This window comes from Miniopterus natalensis, chromosome 3 (assembly GCF_054644295.1).
Source record: "Miniopterus natalensis isolate mMinNat1 chromosome 3, mMinNat1.hap1, whole genome shotgun sequence".
Lineage (NCBI taxonomy): Eukaryota > Metazoa > Chordata > Mammalia > Chiroptera > Miniopteridae > Miniopterus > Miniopterus natalensis.
The window spans coordinates 20,437,755-20,454,790 of NC_142083.1; the positions used below are offsets into that span (position 1 = coordinate 20,437,755).

The following is a 17,036-nucleotide window of genomic DNA, read 5'->3' on the forward strand; positions in this document are numbered from 1 at the left end:
TGGTGTCCATCAACAGATGAACGTTGATGAACGAGATGTGGTCTCTCCACAAAATGGAACATTATTCAGTCTTAAAAAGGAAGGACATTCTGACACATGCTACCACCTGGATGAACCCGGAGGACATTAAGCTCAAGTGAAAGGAGCCAGTCATCAAAAGACAAACACGGTTATGATTTCACCAGACCAGGCCCCTAGAGCAGTCAAATTCAGAGAGAGAGAAAGGATGGTAGTTATCTTGCCTGGGGAAGGTGGAACAGGGAGTTAGTGTTTAATGGGTATGGAGTTTTAGTCAAGATGAAAACAGTCCTGGAGAGGGAGGTGGTGATGGCTGCTCAACATGTGAATGTATTTAATGCCACTGCGCTATATACTTAAAAATGATTAACATGGTACGTTTTATGTTATGTGTATTTTACAGTAAAAAGAAAATAAGGCACATTTTTTTCCTACTGGTGAGGTGCAAAGTAAATTTCATTCTAGGTAAAAATTGAAACAACCTCACTTTGGTACATGGGGATTACCAGGAGTTTAACTAGTAGCTTGAACAATTAACTAGAAATGTAGGTCTGGGATTACCTGTTTTCAAAACTCCTATACAGTGACCCAGTGTTTGTCACTTCCCCAGGAAGGAAATGACACCATTTAAACATCTTGATTAATATAACACATGCTATAAAGTTACATGTGTTAACTTTAATTTTGGCATGTAAAAGTTAACATGGCATGTAAATGATGTAAAACAATTTTCCTGAAGCAGAATATGTAAATCAGCGTATAAAGAGAATTTCTATGGTGAGAGTGATTTTCTGTCAAGAGACTTATGGAGAGAATGGGTGAGAAGTGCAGGTGATGGACGGGTGCCCAGTGATGTCCATGGGGGCGCCTCAGATGGCTGGGGAGGGATGGGCCGGAGGGTGGTGTGAGATAGGAGGGGGCCTGCAGCCCAGCTTCATGCTGCCTGGCTCTAAGGCCTCTCATGTGTGGTGGGCAGAAGGTCTTCCCCCAGGCCAAAGAGGGTGCACACAGTGAGGCTGCGAGAGGTCGCAACAGATGCCTAAGTGGGGAGCTGGATGGAAGAGGGCGTGGCATCAACCTGTGCGCTGAGGCCTCAGGGCTCGGAGAGTCTAAGGGGGACCCTGTCAGCTTAGGGCAGCGACCCTAACACAAGAAAGTATGTCTCCCTTCTGACCTTGGGACCTGCACAGCTGCAGAGGCAGAAAGAACTGGGTGTGTGTGTGTTTGACTGTATCTCCCATCTGCTGGGACCCCACGCCTCCTCTTCTGCTTTTCTCTATCTCATTCTTGGTTCCTTGGCTTGTCCCCTTTATAGGAGGACTCAGGGCCATTAGCAATTAGTTTGTCTTTTTCTCCTATCAGAGAGCAAGCCACCCCAGGGCACCCCTGCAGCCCCAGCCATGCACTGAGAGTCCCTGTGGAAGGCAGGAAAGAACAGGCCGCAGGGCCAGCTCTCTGCTGAGGTCAAAGAGCAACATGCCAGCTCTGCCTCTGAACTCTGTAGCACGAACCCAGCGACAACAAGTCTTCATCGTGGAAAAAAGGCTGGCTGTGGTCACACAGAAGCATGGCAAGACATCACCACTGGAGAAGGCAGACAGGAGATGGGTGCTGTGAATCTAAAGGCTCTCAAATGCCAAATATTTAGTAAACAAAATATCAGGGCCTGTCATTAAAAGGAGACAGTCAGTCCGAGCTACGGGCAGCTGTGTTCACGCGAGAGAAGACACGCACGCACTACCTTGATGCTGTTCTTGAACAGGAACCCTGGCATGGAGAAGCCCCTCTTCTTGTCCAGTGGCTCACTGAAAATGACGATCTGCTCGAAGAGGAAAACCCGCCTCTCTTTGCAGCGAGGCAGAAGCCCTGCATCTTGGTCTGTGACCAAGAACGTGTCCTGTAAGAGCAGCTTGCCCTGGGCAACAATTTTACCCTAAAACGAGGAAATGGGGGGGGGGGGGGAGAGAAACAAACGTTGCATTCTAAGTTGAGATATAGGAAGTTCTGTTTTCTCTAGAGTCCCTCCCGCAAAATCCTACCTATTTCTATTAATTTATAGAGCTTAAAATTTTCTCTTATTAGCATGAGTTCTTAGCCTCAAAGAGAACAGTTATCAAGATGAAATTCTTGCCATCTTCCATATAAGCCACTGGCTTCAGTTACAATTACACTGATTGTGGACCTCAAGTGTCCAGTTCCCCCAGGAAGAGTGGCTCTCCAGGCACGGTCCCTGCACCCACGGGGCCAGCATCCACTGGCAGAACCCAGGGAGAGATGCATGGATCCGTGTTTTCAGAAGCTCTCCAGGAGGTTCTGCGTGTGCTTTTTTGAGAACCACAGCAAAAGAACTTCAACCCCAATCCCTAGTACAACAGCAGGTAATAACCTGCTTCCCTCTCCTCACTTAGCTGCCAGATTTTAAAAAGTTGCTGGTTCTGAAATACCTTGAGGATACTAACAGGTAATATGTAATGTGAGTCGTCTGGTGACTCAGGGAAGAGTTAGTTAGACTAAGATGAACACAGGGACCCTGAGGACAAGCTCCGGATGACTGATGGGCAGCAGAGGGCCCAGGAGCAAAGCAGGGTCTTGTCTGTTTCCTCCACGAGACGCTGGGCTTTGAGCAGAGAAAGGCCCCAAAAAGCAAATCCAATGCTCCAAAAAGGGGTTGAGAGAAAAATATCAACCAGGTTGAGGTAAAGTGAGAGAAGACAGAAAACCAAGCAGAAAGGATCCGCTTCCCACACACGTAGATAAGTAATCTGATGGAGGGGAAGGTGACGGAAGCCAGAGGGGCAGGTTTAAAGGACAGTGCATTACATCGAATCCTTGCAGCCGTCCGACGTTCATCATGTCGTTGCACCGCTTTGGCACTATGCACATGACTTCCACGGCTCTCTGGGGGCGGGACAAAGCAGTCAGTGTCAACTTCTTTTGGGGAAAAGCTGCTGTGCCAATCCCCAACCACATCTCCAAGTTCAAGTTCCCCCCCTCCCGCCCACCAGTGTGCAGAGGAAACAGCCAGGTGGTGGCAAGACCCACTGTCACCCGCTGCAGCAGCCCCTCCCAGGGACCGGCCCCTTCAGGACAGGCTGCTTCAAGACATGTGGGGACAGCCTGGGGGAGACCTGGGTGGGCCAACAGGGTGTCGTACCTCTAGTTCTGATGTATCCAGGCTGGCTTTTTTGGAATACTTGAGGAAGTCCTGCAAGGGAAAGGGAGAGGACATGAGCAGGTGATGATCGCAGCAGCAGTGAACCTTTTGATCACTGCCAGGCACTGGGTTCACACTTTAGCTGTTTTCTCTTTCCCCTCCCAGTAACACAAGGAAAAGGTACCCCACATAGATGTCAAGCTGCAGAAAAGCAGTCAGACCAGCCCTATCTAAGCAGGTGAGGGTTCCTGTTTCAGCTCAAAACAAGCTCTTTTCTCTCTTTAGAGGCAGTTTCTAACTTTTATATGTGAAAGAAATCTCAGTACATTTAAAATGTCACTTTTATCATGGAAAACTGGCGATGCCTTTAGCTGTGCTGAGGAATTTAAATCAATCAAGGGCTGTTGCTCAGCCAACAGGGAGGGAACAGGCAGGGATTAAAAATTTAATTTTACCCAAGGCTCCAGGATTAGAAAATATGTAAGGTCAACAGAGCTGAAGAAAAATCGTTAGTATTCAAAGGTCTGTTGTGGGGGGAAAAAGGTCACTTTCACTGACATTTTGATTCAGAACTTGATGTAAATGAAAAATTGAGAAAACAGTGTGAGGTGTCCTATTAAATAAATAAATAAATAAACCTATTCTGAAATATTTAAAATCAGAAATAATAAGACTGCTTTCAATTTTTTTACAGAAAAGACTCCTCACCTGCCAAACCCTTCCTTCTCCCAGGACTGCGTCTTATCTCACAAAACTCCTGGAACCAGATGTGCACCCGGCGAGTCCTTACCTTCAGTAACAGCTGGTACTTCATAATTCTCTGCACCGGTTTGATTAACAAATCTGTGAGTTGCAACCTATGGCCAAGGCGCTGCTTTAGGTCCTGTGGTTTTAAAGGAGAAAAAAAGATGTGTTGTCCTTTAAAAAAGGGCAATTTTTTAGTCCTTGCGCTTGTCAGAAATGCTAACTACACCAGAGTAAAAGCACTAAGAGGCCATGCTGCACAAAAACCAACTAGCATATACTAACTTCTTAGAATGTCCGAAGTTTACACTTTAACCTTTCTGAGCTGTTTTTCAAACAGTCTTTTATGCTTATTTAAAGACTTGCTTTCAATTGCCTTCTTTTACTCAAACATATATTTCAGTTTTAAAATAAAAATTTAGATCATGAATTACTCTGAATTTGTAATGAGCCTTGGGTTTAAAATGGATTTTTAAAAAAACCCCTATTTTCACAATGACCCCAGTCTTCTGAATGCTAAGGGATGTGATCACAGATTGAATTCATATTTTTCTAATTTATAGGAAAGAAACACAGGTTCAGAACTCTGAAAATTGAGGTTAATTTCCCGAATATTCCTGGGTAACAGTTAATATTTAAAGTTTTGAAAAGCAACTACAACAAGAGATTCAGAAAGACTTGTCTTTATCTTAGATCTTACCTCAAAAAAGGTATCAATGTATTCTGAGACAATGTGCTCAGACTTTGGTTTATTTTGACAATAAACTATGTACATGTGCAACCTTCTCTCCTAGGAATAAAAAGGGCAAACAGACAGGTTAAAACAATGGGAAGTTCATCAGAATATAAGAGCACATGCACATTTCAGCACATTTAGAAAGGAAATGTTCTTAAAACAAAACTGTGTGGTTTAGACTCTTGGGAGCACATTCCAGGTTCATGACACAGATCAGCCCTCTCCTTCGTGGCTCCAAAACCAGACCTCCTTTATTGCTCCCTCGGATATATAACCCTCACTCTACCTGGCAAATACTGGAGGCAGTGAAGGAACACAGTTCTTAACATTAGAGGAGGAGCTACTCCCACCCCTTCAAACCTGCCAACGGTCCCAGGACGCCTGGCTGTTCTTAGTAGGGTGGAAAAGCTCTTTAGTCTCAAATACGAAGGCGGGGAAAGCAGACAGTGAGCCATCCTCAATCTGGTGAACCTCCATGTGTGGTGTGTGCACCCCTGGGGTCCCTGAGCCCTTTTAAAATTATTTTCCAAATAATATGAAGAAGCCCTTGCCCTTTGCACTGTGCTACCATTTGCACTGATGTGCAAAACCAATGGTGGGTGAGACTGTGGGCATCTTAGCAAATCTTCGTCACCACCACATTTGCAATAAAAATAAAGAAAAAGCCAGTTTCACCTCACAATGTCCTTAAGAAGAAATAAAAATACATTTTATGAAAACTCAGTCATGGATATGCATCTTTTTGACATTCTTGTGACACAGTGGAGGTCCTCCTAGACTCTGGCTGCGTGCGACGGGTGTCTCGAGGAAAAGCACAGGGTGAGAGCTTTGATTCCAACTCTGACACCAAGCAGTTTGCTTTATCCCTAACATAAGCACTCGTGTAAACTGCAAGTTTGCCTTTAGTCTGACAAACCAATTACTAAACATGACAATATCAGAGCAGCATATAAACAACAGTATTATACTTACATGTTTCACAAAAAGGGATCCTAGCTTTTCTGGATCTTCAAGGCACTTCTCCAACTCTCCTAAAAAAAAGCTGAAACAAGAGAAGTATTACAACCATTTCCAATTTGGCCTAATTTTAGATTGTGGTTCATATTTTCAAAGCGGTCTGTTTGGACATGAGCTGCTGTGAAGTGTAAAGTATTTACTTAACAGATGAAATGTACACAGCAAACCCTGTGTTAGGACAGAAAGCAAAGAGACACACAGTTAAAAAAGACAAAGCAGAATGACAGCCTCCCTTAACTGGCAGCCTTCCCTTCCTCTGGGCAATTACCACTCTTGCCTGTTTTTTTTAAAGGACACAAGCAATTATATCTTGGCTGAATACTGAGAGAAAAATAAATGTTTCAAAGAAATTTTTATTTCCAAACACTTGGTCCATGTACCTCTGAGTTTCATATTCTTCTATTATAATTTTTAAGAGGCTCAAATTGAGTAACATATAAAATACTGGATGTAATCTGTGACAGTTTTATGAAGTTTTCTCAAATATTATCAAAATCACCTTCTAGGTCATAAATACTAGTTCCATTCAGATCAAAACTGTGTATGATCACAGAAAGAAAACAGCTGTGGACGTGTTCATCTTCTGGGCTGTAGTTGTTTTGTAAGATGTAGGCCCACCTTATTATCGTTTACATGTGTTGATATTTATACTTGCTATTTTATTAACCTGCAAATCAATCCATTATGTGTTGGATTGTCTACCTCTGGGTTATCCCCTAGTTCCTCAGATGTGACAGAAACAATCCCTGGGTGCCAACTTCTCTATCTGGTCAGCCAGGACCACTGTGTTATTTTCTCTTCCCTGTCACAGTTGAAAACCAGCACTGGGAGTAGAAGTCTAGATAATAACACCAAATATCCCTTTTTAAATTCACTGTAGACTTTCAGTAAGTCTACAATCTATAGAGCCATAGTTACAGTGCTATTTCTAAAGTTGATCAATTATTTATCTGAATCCAACTGAACTAGATATTATAGGAGATAAAAAAATTAAGACCCTCCACCTGGGTTCAGGAGTTTTACATTCCATTGGGAGAAATAAATATTGAAATAATAAAGCACCACTCCATGGTAATCCCTCCTTATACCTGCAGAGTATGTTCCAGTTAGAAAAGCACCTTCACATGTGTCATCTGCAAGGAGGAGCGAGTGCTCTGCCTGGAGTGAGCAGGGCTCAGGGAGAAGTGAGCATCTGACTGGGTTTAGAAGGTGATGATAGCGTGCACGAAGCTCAAGGGCGGCTATGCACTTATAGACAGGAAGGTAGGAGGCCTGTCCACGTAACGGAACAGAATAGTACAGCTGGAACATTCCACAACAGCATCAGCCATTGGCATGAAACAATCCCCAAGTGATTAAGGATTTTTAAAATTAGGAGCAAGGTGAGCCGAAGGGGCAGATGTGCTCTGGCAGGGTGAGGCAGCTGCTGTGGTGTCAGCCCCCACACGGACCTCCTCCTCATTAGGAGGGGTGTGTCAATATACTGGGATCCAGTTTGATTTTCATGGGCAATCATGTCTACTTTTTCATTAAAACTGAGCAGGAAAAATGAGCATCTTCGAGACCCTCTAAAAGTAATCGGTATTTATTTGAAAGGTGGCTGCAATTCTTTAGAAACATTTACTGAGGCCTACTCTATGCAGAGGACGTTCTAAGTGCTTCACGTATATTAACTCAGTCCCTCTTCACAAAAATCCCATGATGGGGGTCACACTCTGACCCATATTGTGTCGCTGGAGACGGTGGGACATAGAGGGGAAGCCCAGGGCTCAAGGTCAGGCTCGGCACCCCCTGGATGGACCCCCTGGATGGACCAGCATGAAGGAGGTAAGACTCTTCCTCAGGCCATGAAATGCTAGCACAAACCACCTCGGCCCATCAATGTTTTCTTTGCACCAGCTACCGCCACAGCTACACAGGCAATGAAATGAAATGACCCAATGACTATCCATCCCCACTTGCTGATATGCCACAGTCTGACAGGTGACACTGTGTGCACACAGGTGACGATGTGTGCACACCCCCAAGCGTGATGTGGATTTTACGTACTCTCTGTGCCAGTCATAAATCTGATGGATGTTGCCAAACACAATCTTGTCTTTCCCCTTCATGTCATCAGGAACACCATCTTCTTTCATAAGTGCCATGTAGCCCTATAATTATTTAAAAATAAGTTTATTGCATTGAACCAAGTAATGGTTTAGTAACAGGACAAAACAGACATATACCATGTCTTGTAACCAATTCTTTATTTAAAAACAAATAAAAATCCTATATGAAAAGTGTCCTTCACTGGCACTTGAAATACAGCTGACCATTGAACACAGGGATTTAGGGGTGCCAATCTCCATGCACTCAAAAATCCCCGTAAACTCGACTCCTCAAAAACTTAACTACTAATAGCCTATAGTTGACCAGAAGCCCTAACAATAACATAGTCGATTAACACATATTTTCTATGTTGTATGTATTATATACTGTATTCTTATAGTAAAGTAAGCTAGAGAAAAGAAAATCATAAGAAAGAGAAAATACATTTACAGTATTTGATGAAAAACAATCCGCATATAAGTGGACCCCTGCAGTTCAAACCCATGTTGTTCAAGGATCAGTGTGTACATTTAAATAAAATGGACACTGTTGAATTCAGTGTCATGATTTTCTCTCACTGACCTGTCTGGCATGCATAATCACAGTTCTTCCAAGGAACTGAAGAAGTTTAAATAAATGTAGGTGGTTCCATAAAACAAATCTTATCATAAATATTAAATATTTGGCCAGAAATATTTCCTCTGTTCTCAGTATTTCTCATGTAAACAGATTTTCTTTTCTTTTTGGATTATTTACATAATTTGTTAAATCAGGATTTAACAATATTCTTTTCATAAACTGTTTTAACAATGGCTGACTAACATGTTGCTAAAATGTGGTTAAAACTCTATTTAGCGCACATAGAATTCAGCCTATACTAGAACCTCTTAAGTATTCAAGTGACTTATTTTGCTGTTAATGATGACTGTAGACAAAGCAAGTATGGTAACTTCTTTCAATTACACAATTAACTTATTAGCCGTGACTTTTAATAGAACGTAGACTCCAAAAGCATTGTCCCACACATATTTGCAAAGCTGAAAGAATAAGTGGTAAGATTTTATACTATAAAAATAGCTTATTGATGAGCTGAGTTTATGAAGATGATCATGCCTGAACTTAAAGGCAGGGAAAAGCCTGTAGGTGGTCCTGGATCCAGTATGAAAGGCAGTGGTTTTGTGATGGTTACATAGGACACAGCAACTTCTTGGCAATGAAAATGGTGAGATATTTGTTCTGTGAAAACTATAAGCAAAAGGTCAGGTGTATCCACCGACCATTCTCTGAATGATCGATTCAGGATGGAACTGAATCCATAGTTGGACACATTGGCTTTGTCAACTAGTGACGTTCTCATTTCTGTGGTGATACCCACGCTTGTAAAATAATTAAAGGCAAGACTCCCATATAATAAATACACTGGTTAGATATCATAATTTTAAAACTTAATTATTATTTTTAAATAGGTCTTTACTGATTTCAGAGAGAGGAAAGGAGGGGGAGAGAGAGAGACAGAAACATCAATGATAAGAGAGTCATTGGGGATTGAGCCCGCAACCCGGGCATGTGCCCCGACCGGGAATCGAACCCCGATCGCCTGGATCCTAGGTTGACGCTCAACCGCTGAGCCACGCCCGGCCGGGCTAAAACTTAATTATTAAAAAATGATTACATCAGGTACATTAGGCAAAAAGAGGCCTTTAAAAGTGAATACAGATTAAGATAATAGGCTAAACTTTATTTTTCAGAAATACTTTTTTTTGGTCACAAATGTCTTTAAAGCTTTTGAGAAGGTGTCGGTGTTAAACTGTAACATGACACTGCTTTGTAGACTCTGGGGGCCGATACAGGTAATCAAATCTCTGGAAACATACCTCCACCACATAGCCGAGGTCGCGCACATAGTCACGTTCTGTCTCCACTAATTCTTGCAAAACATAGCTAGAAAGAGAGGACAAGTGTTTACAATCCACTCTTCATTTCTACAGGAATTCTTTCACACATTTGCTTTTGTCAGGGCAGACAACCCAGGACTGTCAGAAACATATCAGACCAGCACAACCGAGTCTCCAATGCTGAGTGTCCCAATTCTGACAGGTTCACGTGGGTGGCCCCTGACAGTGGGAGGTCACAAGACCCTTTGCATCCAGGGTGAACTCTGGCCACCGGACCCTGACCACATATACGAACAACCAAGAGAAGCACAGACATAGGTTGTTATAACAGCGTCACACTGTGGGAAGCAGGGGTTTTTTCTTGTTTGTAATGATTAATCACTGTAAGCTTCCTTGGGCATACAAGAAAAAAACTTAACACAGAAGTATTTCTCTGTGTAAGGTTAAGTAACCGCTTAAGGCCACTCATAACTGGAGACAATTACTTAATCAGCAGGGCACATCCTTAGTTGGCCTGAAGTCATTCCTTCATTTGTTCATTCATTCATTCAACCACCCAACACCGACTAAGCGCCTCCTATGTGCCACCATCATTCTCGGTGCAGGGACACAGCCCCCATGCCGCTTACCAGTTTTCCTCTTCTCCAAAGGCAAGTTTAAACCTAATATTCATCAGGACTCTTTTTTAGTTTCTTTCACTGTAAGATGCTTTACTAGAACTGAGAAACCCTACCACTAATGTATATTTGGAAAATATTACAGTTTTGGGGACTGTATTTATGTTGCTTTCTTTTTCCTTCACAACTGTGTATACAATAGAAAGTATAGAAGTTCCTCACCTGGGGTGACAGGAGATATTCTGGTCTCGAATTATTTTTATTTAAGAATAAATATATAAATGAAGCAATAAAGACTGCGGCACCGGCCGACTGAGCCCCGCGGAGGCCGGGGTGCTTTTCAAGCACATGTACAATTACTCAGAGACCCTGGATCTCCTCGCTGAGCTGAGTCAGACAAGAATCCCAGCCACAGTTCTGGAGGTGACAATGATAGGAGGAAAGCCATCCAAACGACGACAATGAAAACATTTGTGTCTTACTGCCGCCTCTTTAGGGAGCTGGACTTCCTCTCTTCCATCTCATCGATCGGCGAGGACGAGGAGAGAAGGGAATTGTCTGACGGGTTGAAGGAGGGGCTGCTACTGTCTCCCTGGTCAACTAGGAGGGAGCTGGGACGATCCTCCAGTGCCTGAAAGAAATGACATCACCAGTCACGTTTCTGCCTCAGTCACCAGAGCTGACATCAGGGTAAGAAATCTCATGCGCGGGAGATACAGAAGACCTATCGCAAAATTAGAAAATCTATGTTTGTGAAATTATGCAGTATTTAATAACCCTCCCAACATTTTTTAAAAAATTGAGTAGGAAAAGCTCGACCAAAGAGGAAAGTTAGAATGAAAAAAATAGTAAATTTACATATACTGACATAGTCTATTCCCCATTACAAATAGTTAGAAAAATATACAACGTGTTTACATCAAAGGACTGCACCATTTCAAATCCAGCGATTTTCTTTCCGTTATATTCCTGCCAAATGAAAGTGTGATTGTTCCAGAAATGTGTGGAATTGCCTCGATCAGGCCGGCTTGCCCGGGACACACCCACCCATGTGCCGTGTCAGTGGGCTACGGGAGCAGCATCAGCCATTCGTATTTTAGACAAACTTGGTTTGTTTCTTGCTTATCTATAAAGCCTGGACTCTTACTTCGGCGCATACAGATCACTCAGCTAAAAATGATGTCCATCTTTGGGGCACCTGTACCTTCCTTTCTGTCTCTTCTGGAGGAAGCAGCTGTCATGCTGGCCTCAGCTGTTTATCGAACCCCCCGGCCCCCTAGTTTTTAGTTTCTGCAGGTGATTGTTTTTGTTGTACCTACTGTAGAATCTCGAGCAAAGCTTTGTGGGTGATTAAATCTCAGTTAAATATTGGTGGCTTCTCTCCCCGGTTTAGTGTGACAATGATTTGCAATCGATTACTTTCTAATTGGCACATATTTTCTTTCTTAGCCTGAATTCACAAAGTATAGGTTATAGTTTTTAAAATTTCCAAAGCAGGCCAGCTGGACATACAGAGATGACCAGGAAGTATTTAGAGACTGAACTGGGAAAATGTGGCTCAATACAAACTGCAAGAACACATTTCCTATCAAATGAAAACCTCTAATGCTTGTCCTGTTTTCTCCCCTTGAGAACAGCCTGGCGCTGACTCCATCACTATGCACAGCTTGGAAGACACAGTCCATCTGTGCAATCTTGTTCACACATCCACGGAGCCGTGGAAACACCAACCGCTGCTCTGACTTGCGACAAACAGTGGAGGAACCCGGTTTAATGAGAAAATCGCACTCTCATTTTAAATAAATAGCGATTGACCTTTGCTGGAAGCAAGCGTCGTGCAGCAAGCAGCGGAGGCTGGCCGTGCTCGTGGTTCTGGACGTCTCTGGCAGGAAGCGAGTCTGGGGTGAGGGGGAGGGAGCTCTGTCTCCTGTCTAGACTTCGGACAGCTGAAGCTCGTTAGGTTAACCCTGTCCACTTGGATGGTGAGGAAGAAAGACGAGAAATGCCCCAGATGTGCCCTCTCGCACAGGAGCGAGCGAGGAGGTCGTCCTGGGCTTCAGCGATGTCCATGAGGCCCGTCTTCTGCAGCGGGTGGGTGGGTGGCAAGGCTGTCTGGACCAAGACAGGGAGCCAACAGGTTTTCTCTGGCTACCTGTCCTCAGGTGTGGCTGGTCCAGGCCTGGGTGGGCACTCAGAGAGAGACCTGGGTGCAGACCCCCGACGGGGCGGTCACATTCACGCTGCCCACTCCCTCCACGTGCCCGCTGGCCTCTTACGCCGCAGTGTGCGAGGAGAAGGCTGCCTCGGGCCCGCAATGACCGGGCCCCACAGACTCAGATAAATGACCTGTGAAATCCTCTGGGCCTGGCATTGTCTGGACAGGTAGGTTCCTGTCAACGTTCTCTGTTTCTTAGATGAAGACAGGTCTGCGTAGCTATTCTCTTTTCTGAGGTTAGTTTTGGTAGATTACAGCTTCTTAACAACTGCCCATTTCAGCCAGGTTTTCAAATTTACTTTCAAAGAGTTGAACGAAATAATGTCATGACTGCCTCAGTTTTCTCAGCCTGTCGCTCCCCTATAATTTACTTTGTGAATCTGTGCTTTCTTCCTATTTTCTTCAGGTTACCTGATATCTTTATTTTCTGAAAGAACACACTTTTTGGTTTTAGTTATTACTCTATTGTTCTGTTCTCCAGTGAGTAGCCTCTGTTTTATCTCTATGCTCATTCCTTCTGCTTTCTTTTGTTCTTCCGCTGCTACCTTGTTGACTTTCTTAGTTTCCATTCTTTCTTGTACCTCCCTTTACATTTAGGTTAGTGAGACGAAAACCCCAAAGTCAAGTTCAGTCGCGTGGCTGTCTACTGCTATCGCCGTATTGCTGACCTTTAGGAAAGACACACCGCCTTTCAATTACTTGGATCGGGAGTGTGGAGAAAGGTACAAACCCAGGGAAGTTTTCTGGGTGGTTCTGACTTTTCAGACTGAATCGTCAGGTTTGGGGTCAGGAGGTTCAGTTCCTTGAATACGTCTCTAACAGCTGAGCACCCCCCCCAGTCCAATGGATTAACACACAGCTTCTGATGCCAAACCGTTCAGTGCCTGAATCCTACTGTGAAGACGCTCCAGCCTGAGATCACCCACGAGAAAACGCACACGGTGACTGAGGGTCTGCAGCACGTGGTTGGAAGGGCAGGAGCAGCGCAGAGTCACAGGATAGGGTGAAGAATATAAAAACGATTCGAGAGTTTTTATCAACAAAAAGTGGTTCCCGTGAGCCATGAGAGGATTAGTGACAGGACGTCAATACAGGGTTATGATTCTCTTGGACCAGAAAAAGAGGCAGAATGTAGATTACATCCCGGGGAAGAAGAAAGGATGAGCTCGTCATAGAAAGCATAAGCGGGGCTGTCCAACAGGGAAAAGGGGCAGCAGTCAATGCCCAGGCGACGGGACCTTGTCAGGAGCTTAACCGACCGCACTCCATTCCCGATCCCGTTTCCAGCTGGAGACAGGCTCCGAGGGGCTGCGGCAGTAGGTCGGAGAGTCTGAACCCAGGCCTTCCTGCCTCCAAAGCCTGTGCCCTTATCACACGCCAACAACTTTAGGTCTGTTAACCTCAGAAGACACATAAGTGAGTAGAGCTGAAAAGAGGGAATAAACCAGTGAGGGCGGAAAGAGACAAGCCACAGAACCCCTCTCCATTTGGAAGTCCATCTAAATTAATTCTTATGAATCTCAGACCACTTAAAACGGGATGCAGTTTAAATATGTGCAGAATAATGACTAGCACGCTGACAAAGTGTGGCCTTAGAGCATTCCTCGGGAAAACTCCTTCAGTTCACAGACAAGAATGATTTTCATGGTCATATAATTGATGTGCATGAATGGCTGTTTTTAAAATGTTTAAGGATGCTTGAAACTCTAATCAACTTGTCTCCCAAGGAGACAACCAGGATGTGGTTTAGCTCAATTCCTACTGACATGGTTCCCAATTCCTGACCGGTGGGGCCTAGTCCTTGAGTTATCTGCCAACTCCTAGCAGATTCCTTGACTAACTTCCTAACTTCCAGCCTACCCTTGACGCCCACTGCATCGTTTTCAGAACACAGCACGACTGCCGGGGGGAATCCAGGCATGGCAGGGCAATGCGGGTCTGAATTTCTCATGGTACAATTCCCACCTGTCCAAGTTAACCAGTTTCATTAGAAGCTGGTTAGGAGTGGGAGAAGAAATTGGAAAGATATATATGGTACTTAGTTAATACCAGACTGAAGGACAATAAGTTTCTAACTTTAAAGACGTATATACCCTTCGATCTAGCAACTGCAGTGCTAGAGATCTACTCTATAGATATAATCACACACAACAACTGTGAATGCTTATACAGTGAAAAACAGAAAAAAACTTAGTATATATTAGTATGAAATGTACTTAAATATAGTATAATCATGTCTCTGCCCCTTACTAGCTCGCCAAATTTTTCAATATTCTGTGTGCCTCAGTTTCATGCCTCGGTAACATGGGATAACAACCACGTGTGCCTACCTCAAAGGGCTACTGTGGGAGTATTTAAATTAAAACATGCTTCACACTTAGAAAAGTACCTAGATTAGAAAAAGCCCTTGGTGGTACTATCTCTGTATCCATACAACAGAATATTATACAGCTACTAAAGGGCTGAGATAAACCTGTATGTACTGCCCTGAGAAGATCTTTAAGATACATTAAGTCTTAGAATCTTAAAAACAGAATGGATCCATTTTGAAAGAAAAAGGATGCACACACACCTTCCCATATATGTTTGTACCACGAGAGAAACATATCAAACTGTTCATAGTAGTTACCTGCAGAATGGATTGGTGGGAGAAGCTGAGGGCTTTTATTTTGGGAGAAGTGACATTTAAAAGAAGTTAAATAACTTTACAGGGCTGGTACAATATTCTAGTCTCAAAAGTTGTTGCCATTAATGGTTTTTCCATTTCATAGTTAGGAAAACTGAAGAAACACAGAAATTAATTTATTGAATCAGTTAGAAGCAATGCACATCTGTCTAACTTCAAAGAATCAACACCTGATTTGGGGCTTTTATAAACGAATCCATGCTGATTGATGGAAAATACAGGTCATAAGAAATAAAGCCCTCACATAACAATCACAACCCTTCTCTCTTACACACTGTGACTCCAACTGAAAGATCTCAAAGAGAGCAAAAGGAAAGTGTCAGCCAAACTGAGTAACCCCCGACCCTGGACACACCTTCAGATAAGACTGGGACTAACCACACAGGTTATGAGAGTGCCTGCGTTAAGACAGTGTGGGTGAAAACAAGGATTAACCTTAGCTCTTGGCCCATGGAATGTCCCGTCTGATAAGGCTGTCTCTGTTTACCTGGGGGCTTTGGGCCAAGGCTGGCTATGCTAACAATGTGACTTCTGGTGGGGGCTCTGAGCCACGTGCTATCTTGATCTCTTGGGGGGTGGGTAGGGGACAAAGGTAAACCATGCAAGCGGACAATCTTATATATGTGACTGAGCCCAAATAAAATGCCTCAGTACCAATGCACGGGTAAGTGCCCCTGGTTGGCAATACTCTGTACATACTGTCATACACTGTTGCCAGGAAAAGTTAGCGGTGTCCACGTTCACTTCACTGGGAGAGGACAACAGGCAGCTTGAACCTCGCATCTTCCTGGACTCTGCCCTACACCTCTGTCCTGGCTGATTCTAATCTGTGCCCTTTCACGGTAATAAACCGCAACTGTGGCTTTTCTGAGAGTCCTCCAAGTGAATTATTGAACCTGAGGATGGTCTTGGGGACCCCTACACTGGCAGGTGGTCAGAAGTGAGAGTGGTCTTGGGAACTCCCAACTGAGCAGGAAGCCACAGACACATTCTGCAGCCCAGAGCAATACATGGACGAGGGCACATGCACCTGGGGCAGCACCTCGGAGCAGCTTCCAAACCTCAGACTTTCTCTGGGAAGCCTTACCATCTTGCTTTTCACGAGTTCCTCAATTGCACTGACAAGCTCGGCTGCACTCGGCGTTTCGGAGCTGGTGGGGCGGACTAATAACCGAGAAGAGGCCTATGGAAGAAGTTAAGAAAAGAAAGGGGGGGAGGGGAATGCCTTATGTTAGTCACTGGACAGACAGTAAATTCTCCTGCAAGCTCAAGCTCTATTTAAAAGTAATTCCAGACAAAAAGACCACAAGTTTGTCTTTGTTTGCATTTATTTAAAGTCATCCTTTTAAATTTACAATATTCTGACATGAAATGTTAAATAAAACCTGTCTGGGACACATGTGGAAAGCAGACAATGTCTGTTTTTAACCCGCAGTCATGTAACATCATAACGTTTTTCAGAGAGGTGACTGGGGAGGGGAAACTCTAACTGTAACTTTTGCAACTGCTGGGTAGGCTATTGGCGAAGGAGAAAAAATATAGAATCTGATCAATGGAAGAATGAAAGGCTTAAGGTCTAATGAGTGAATTCTTAAATAATCAGGAAACAAAACAAGATACTAAAAATGGCTTTACTGTGCTTATGGGGTTAAAAGGAGGAAATGAGAAAGAAAAGGAACCAGGGTGCGCTGACCAGACAGGGCGGAGGGGGGACGAGCTCACCATTTCCTGTGCCATCCACTTCCCCAATGATTAGTGCAGAGTACAGAAGAGCTGGGCCTCACAAGCTATCAGATGCCGTTTACGGCCAGAACCAGGGTGCACGGGGTGACATAAGGGATCTAGGGGAAGGGCTACTGCGTT

The 17,036-nt window shown here is 43.9% G+C and overlaps 1 protein-coding gene across 3 annotated transcripts in view; it reads right to left on the bottom strand.

Moving 5' to 3' along the window:
- TRIO (trio Rho guanine nucleotide exchange factor) overlaps positions 1-17,036 on the bottom strand; it is a 301,493-nt gene that overhangs the window by 16,466 nt on the left and 267,991 nt on the right. For 2 of the 3 annotated variants that reach the window (XM_087815342.1, XM_087815344.1), the window contains exons 37-46: positions 16,261-16,356; positions 10,755-10,903; positions 9,635-9,701; positions 7,719-7,822; positions 5,625-5,694; positions 4,617-4,706; positions 3,963-4,055; positions 3,173-3,223; positions 2,839-2,916; positions 1,760-1,951 (exon numbers count right to left, since the gene is read on the bottom strand). In XM_087815342.1, coding sequence (XP_087671468.1) covers positions 1,760-1,951; positions 2,839-2,916; positions 3,173-3,223; positions 3,963-4,055; positions 4,617-4,706; positions 5,625-5,694; positions 7,719-7,822; positions 9,635-9,701; positions 10,755-10,903; positions 16,261-16,356 — 990 coding nt within the window. The remainder of the gene's footprint in view (positions 1-1,759; positions 1,952-2,838; positions 2,917-3,172; positions 3,224-3,962; positions 4,056-4,616; positions 4,707-5,624; positions 5,695-7,718; positions 7,823-9,634; positions 9,702-10,754; positions 10,904-16,260; positions 16,357-17,036) is intronic. The other variant, XM_087815343.1, reaches the window with a different exon arrangement.